The following is a 5815-nucleotide window of genomic DNA, read 5'->3' as shown; positions in this document are numbered from 1 at the left end:
TAAACCTTCTAAATCATAGATTGTTCTATATATGAAAAAAAATATTGTGTACGAATCATTTTTTTTAAAAAGAAATCAACAGATGTTTAATGTAATTTACTTGTAAAATATTTTAAATATTTGATTAATAATTAAGTTTGGTACATATATATGTTAAGTCGATATGGATAATGACTTGAAAGATAATATATAAAGTAATAAATATATTACCCTATTTAGTACTGAATGAGTAAAAAAACAACATAGACTTATTTTTGTATCAAAGAGAAATATTAAGAATTAAATGTGTACAAATAATAAATATATTATTCTATTAAGTCATTTTTTCAGACTTATCAATAATAATCGGTTATAAGGACCGAATATGTACACTTCAAACAAGTTGAATGGGTAAATATAGACGGTAAAACTCACTAACTAAATATCTACACAACAAAATTTTAACAAAATTGCAAAAATGGTCTCCGTGGTATGCATTTTTTTAGGGTTTCAGTCCAAACCTTGACTTTTTTGGATTCATGGTCCTTTTGGCCTAGTTTATACGTAGAATTGATCATCTGACTAAACTTCCGTTAAATTGTTGCTGTTAACCCTCTCATGTGCCTCCCACATGAGGGTATATTTGTCTTTTCACTTATAATGGACCATTTTTGCACCTAAAAAATATATCTCATTTTTTTTTTAAATTAATACTTATTTATTTATTTTAATAATTAAAAAAATAAAAGAGGTCCTCTCTCTCTCTCTCCCTCTCTTTCTCTCTCCAAATGCAACTTTGACCTACATATAAACACACACGGTCGATTGCAAAACAAATCTAGACTAAATATTGTCATTGATTCACCCGATCATAAACCAAATTTCCAAAATAAAATACAAATTAAACCACTGGTTTATCAACCATGTCATCCTTCTTTGTAATCTTCTCCAACTCCTGTGCATCCAACCATATCCCAAATTGGTTGTCTCCTAATTTCATATTGATCAATTAGTTTTGTTTAATCATCATCTCTTTACCTCTGCACCAGATAACTCAAAGGCTAAAACTTAGATAAATCAAAGGCCCAAGATTATTATTGACGTTTCCTGTATATTTGACCAAGTAACACCAAACCCACATAACACAATTTTACAATTTCAACATCATTAAGAAAAATGTGTGTTTGAGAAACATACTTGATGAAGAAAATGAAAACGATGGCTACAAAATTGAAGAAGACCTTATTGGTTTATTAGGTTTTAGGGTTCTCCATATTTGGTATTCGTTTCCAAATTTGGGTTAATGGGAAATCACTGATCAATAACCCACGTCCTCCAGAATGAATCGTTCCAAGATTCCCGATTTAGGTTTATGGCGGAGTTCGTTATAGCTACATCCAGTTTCACACACGATAGTTATATCGCTTCCGGAGCCCTTGAACTGAACCGCCGCCATAGCTTCATCCTCCACCGCCAGAGCATGTTTCGAATCCCACCCCCACGTATTGATTCATCAAAAGTTTATCATCAACAAATTCATCACCACTGTGATTAGAACCAGTTGTTGCACAAGTGAAATTTCCCCAACAATCGAACATTATTTAGGGGATTTAGCCATTTTTAGGCAATCTAGACACCTTGATCAAGCTTTAGAGTACATCTAGACATTACCATTTGAAACCCACATTAGAAATTTGGGAAGCTGTAATGAACTATGCTCGAATTCATAGAGATATAGATCTTGAAGATAGAGCTGAAGAAATATTAATCAATCTTGATCCATCAAAGATTGACCCAGAAAAATTCCAACTCCACTTCCGAAGAAGAAGATGTATCTTACTAAGCAGTAGCTAAAAGGAAGAACAGTGATGACTCGTCCAAGATTGACTATCTTCTTGAAATTTTCTGCCAAGGGTAAAAGATAGATACGTGGCAGAGAAATGGTGGGTAATGTGTGTGTGTTTCTTTAGGTTTACCACAAATATATATATATATATATATATATATATATATATATATATATATATATATATATATATATAGAGAGAGAGAGAGAGAGAGAGAGAGAGAGAGAGAGAGAGAGAGAGAGAGAGAGAGAGACCTTTTTATTTTTTAATTATTAAAATAAATAAATAGGTATTAATTTTTTTTTTAAAAAAGGGGATATATTTTTTCAGCGGCAAAAATGGTCTCTTATAAATAAAAAGATAAATATACCCTTATGTGGGAGACACATGAGAATGTTAACAACAATAACTTAATAAAAGTTAAGTTGGGGGACCAATTCTACGTACAATTATGCTAAAAAGACCATAAATCCAAAAAAAATGAGGTTTTGACTGAAATCTCAAAAAAAAAATTTCATAAGAACCATTTTTTGCAATTTTGTACAAAATTTTTATTAATCTTTTTAATCTTTATCCTTAAATCAATTCCAAACTTTAAAGGGCAAGTAATACAAAAAACACACCAAATTCGTTTTTATCAATGAACTTACGATTCTTAATTACAAATAGTTTTCAATTATAATTTTGTTGCCAAAATAAATATATTTTAGCCATCTCACCCACCCATCACCCAACACACTTTTTGTATTATTTATAGAGAGAAAGCGATTGAGAGGGAGAGGGAAAGCTATCCACACTACTCCAATTTAATCTCTCTACAAACACACAAACGTAATTAATAAATTCTAGACTCATCTGTGTGTGTGGGTTTTGATTCATCTTCTCCTTTCTACTCATTTCAGTTCTGCAGCTTAATCCTGAATTTTTCTATGGAGAAATGATTTATTAGCGATCTGAAGCACAAATCTTCTACCTATCGGAAATGGGTCGTTTTCGATTTTGCAGTCGGTCGTTAAACGTCGCCATTGTCGCCCTTTTCTTGTTATCCTTCCCGTTTATGTGCTTCGGGATTCGTTATTTTCCTGCGAATGGAGAGATGGAGGTTCATTCGGGATCTGATGTTCTGTTTGGATACACTGAAGCGCCGGAATACCGAAACGGCGTAGGCTGCTCACGCGATAGCATTCACGTCGCAATGACGATCGACTTGGAGTACTTACGTGGCTCAATAGCCGCCGTACACTCCGTCCTCCGTCACGCTTCTTGTCCGGAAAACGTGTTTTTCCATTTCATCGCGGCGGAGTTCGACCCGGCGAGTCCAAGGGATTTGACCCGACTTGTCAGATCTACTTTCCCTTCGCTTAACTTCAAGGTGTATATCTTCCGTGAAGACACAGTCATAAATCTGATCTCGTCTTCGATCCGGATCGCACTCGAGAACCCGTTGAACTATGCCCGAAACTATCTCGGCGATATCCTCGACCCGTATGTAGATCGCGTCATTTACCTCGATTCCGACGTCGTTATCGTCGACGACATTCAGAAGCTCTGGAACATCACCTTGCAGAAGAATAGGATCATCGGAGCACCGGAGTATTGCCATACAAACTTCACCAAGTACTTCACCGATAGCTTCTGGTCCGACCCGATGATGTCCCGGGTATTCGGGTCGAGAAAACCCTGTTACTTCAACACCGGCGTAATGGTAATGGACATGGAAAAATGGCGAAAAGGGAATTACCGGAAAAGGATCGAGAACTGGATGGAACTCCAAAGAAAGAAACGAATCTATGAATTGGGTTCTTTGCCGCCGTTCTTACTGGTTTTCGGCGGCAACATTGAGCCGATCCACCACCGGTGGAACCAACACGGCCTCGGCGGAGATAATGTGAAAGGAAGCTGCCGGTCGCTGCATTCCGGTCCGGTGAGCTTGTTGCATTGGAGTGGTAAAGGGAAACCGTGGGTGAGACTGGATGAGAAGAGACCGTGTCCGTTGGATCATCTGTGGGAGCCGTACGATCTTTACAAACGTAATCATCACCGTCATCAATCAGCCGTTGGATCTTTCAATTTCGTTGGGTATTCCAATTATTTCATTTAATTTCATTAAAATTAAATAAAAATTGGAACAAAAAAACCTTTTTGTGTAACTTTATTAAGATTTTAATTTCTAGGGTACATCGTGATTCAGAGATTCTTTGACAGCTGTGTACAGAAATTGTAGGAGTTTTTTTATTTGATTGGTTGGATGGGTTACAAGGGCAATTTGGTAATGTATATTACAAGGGAAGATTGAGATTGAGATTGAGATTGAGATATGTTTCTTTAATTTCTTTTGCTTATAGGTATAATTATCTAGTAGTATCCGATTGAAAGACTATTTCATTGGGATTTTCAATTTTGTGATAAAAAAGGAAACTTTAAAATTCAATTTGGTTTAAATGTTTCTTAATTTGGTTAGTTTGGATTTTGGATCAGTATAATCATTTATAATCTTTAATTGAATTATATTTTTCATCTTAAACTTAATGTAAAAGAATTAATGAATGATGTCTTTGGCAAAACTAAAGGTAGCAAGTAGTTGGTAGCTATACCGTGTTGTTAAAAAAACAACATGAAATAATTATTAGATTTGAAACGTTTTGTTGAAACGAAAAACTATAAGCTTGTAGTGTTAAACGATAAGTTTGTTTTAAACGGAACATTTTGTTAAAACGCTAGAAGGTAGAAGCTTCCAAACGTTTTCAAATGTTCCGTGCCAAACACAACCTTAATGTTCTAAAATTCGGAATATATAAGTGAAAATATTTAATTCTAGTTGTACCAAAATGATTTATGGGTTCTTTGAAAATTAAATTATATTATACTTTTGTGATCACATAGGAAGTGTTTGGCAAAATTAGCTGGTAGCGGATAACTTGTAACGGCTAGCAGGTAACTTGTAGCATTTTGGATTTGAAGCGTTTTGTTTAAACTAAACGCTAGAAGCTTGTAATGCTAAACAAAGCTCTTTGTTCAAAACAGAATGTATTGTCAAACGCTAAAAAGTAAAAAGTAGAAGCTGCCAACGTTCTATGCCGAACACACCCTTAATCTTTTCATTTTTTTATATATATATATATATATATATATATATATATATATATATATATATATATATATATATATATATATGTTAAAAAAATAAAAAATCAAATATTAAAAAAAAATAAAAAAAAAAGTTTTCAAAAAAAAAATCTGCGAATTTATTTAAAAACATGCGATTTTTTCATAAAAAAATTAATTTTTTTTTTGTGATCTCTAAGTAATTTTTTTTATGTATTTTTATGATTTTTAGGGTTTTTTGTTTCCCATAGAATATATATATATATATATATATATATATATATATATATATATATATATATATATATATATATATATATATATATATATATATATATCGACATTATGCGTTTTTTTTTTTTATTATTTATAATGATTCGTTATTTATAGGTGTGTTTGGCAAAGTGATTTTAGTTTTTAGTTTAATAATAAAAGCTTGAATGAATGAAACATTTGGATTAAATTTTTTATATAACAAAAAATAATAATCCAAAAAATGACTTCAAATATATTTTTTTTAAAACTACGCGCTACGTAGAAGAAATCTTGGAGTTGGGGTTTTATTGATCTACGCAGGGCGTAGATCTTGGTACGTACTTGCCCAAAGTCCAAAACCCTAATTTCGAGGTTTCGAGCACTATTTAAGGGTTGTAACTCTTATGAGACCCTTCCATTCACAACCTCTGTTCCCACAAACGTTTCCTTTGAAACTATAATTCCATTTTTTAGCGTGCTGTAAGCTTAAAGAGTGCTTTTGAGGAAAGAAGAAGGTCGTGGAGTTGCTTAGAAGCTCGAATCAACCTTGAATTTGAAAGTTCTTTTCCCTTATACATCTTTAGGAAGTATAAAGTCTCCACCTTTATGAGTTTTTATGATAGATCTAG

The 5815-nt window shown here is 33.1% G+C and overlaps 1 protein-coding gene across 1 annotated transcript; it reads left to right on the top strand.

Moving 5' to 3' along the window:
• Positions 1–2578: 2578 nt before the first annotated feature.
• On the top strand, positions 2579–4155 carry LOC111888337 (probable galacturonosyltransferase-like 9). Its single transcript, XM_042900155.2, has one exon. The coding sequence runs from the start codon at positions 2809–2811 to the stop codon at positions 3925–3927; it is 1119 nt and encodes a 372-aa protein (XP_042756089.1). The 5' UTR covers positions 2579–2808; the 3' UTR covers positions 3928–4155.
• The last annotated feature ends 1660 nt before the right edge of the window (positions 4156–5815 follow it).

The sequence above is a fragment of the Lactuca sativa genome, chromosome 3 (assembly GCF_002870075.4).
Source record: "Lactuca sativa cultivar Salinas chromosome 3, Lsat_Salinas_v11, whole genome shotgun sequence".
In the NCBI taxonomy this organism is placed as follows: Eukaryota; Viridiplantae; Streptophyta; class Magnoliopsida; order Asterales; family Asteraceae; genus Lactuca; species Lactuca sativa.
Note: the sequence above shows the minus strand (reverse complement) of the source record. Positions and strands in the feature narration are given on the sequence as shown.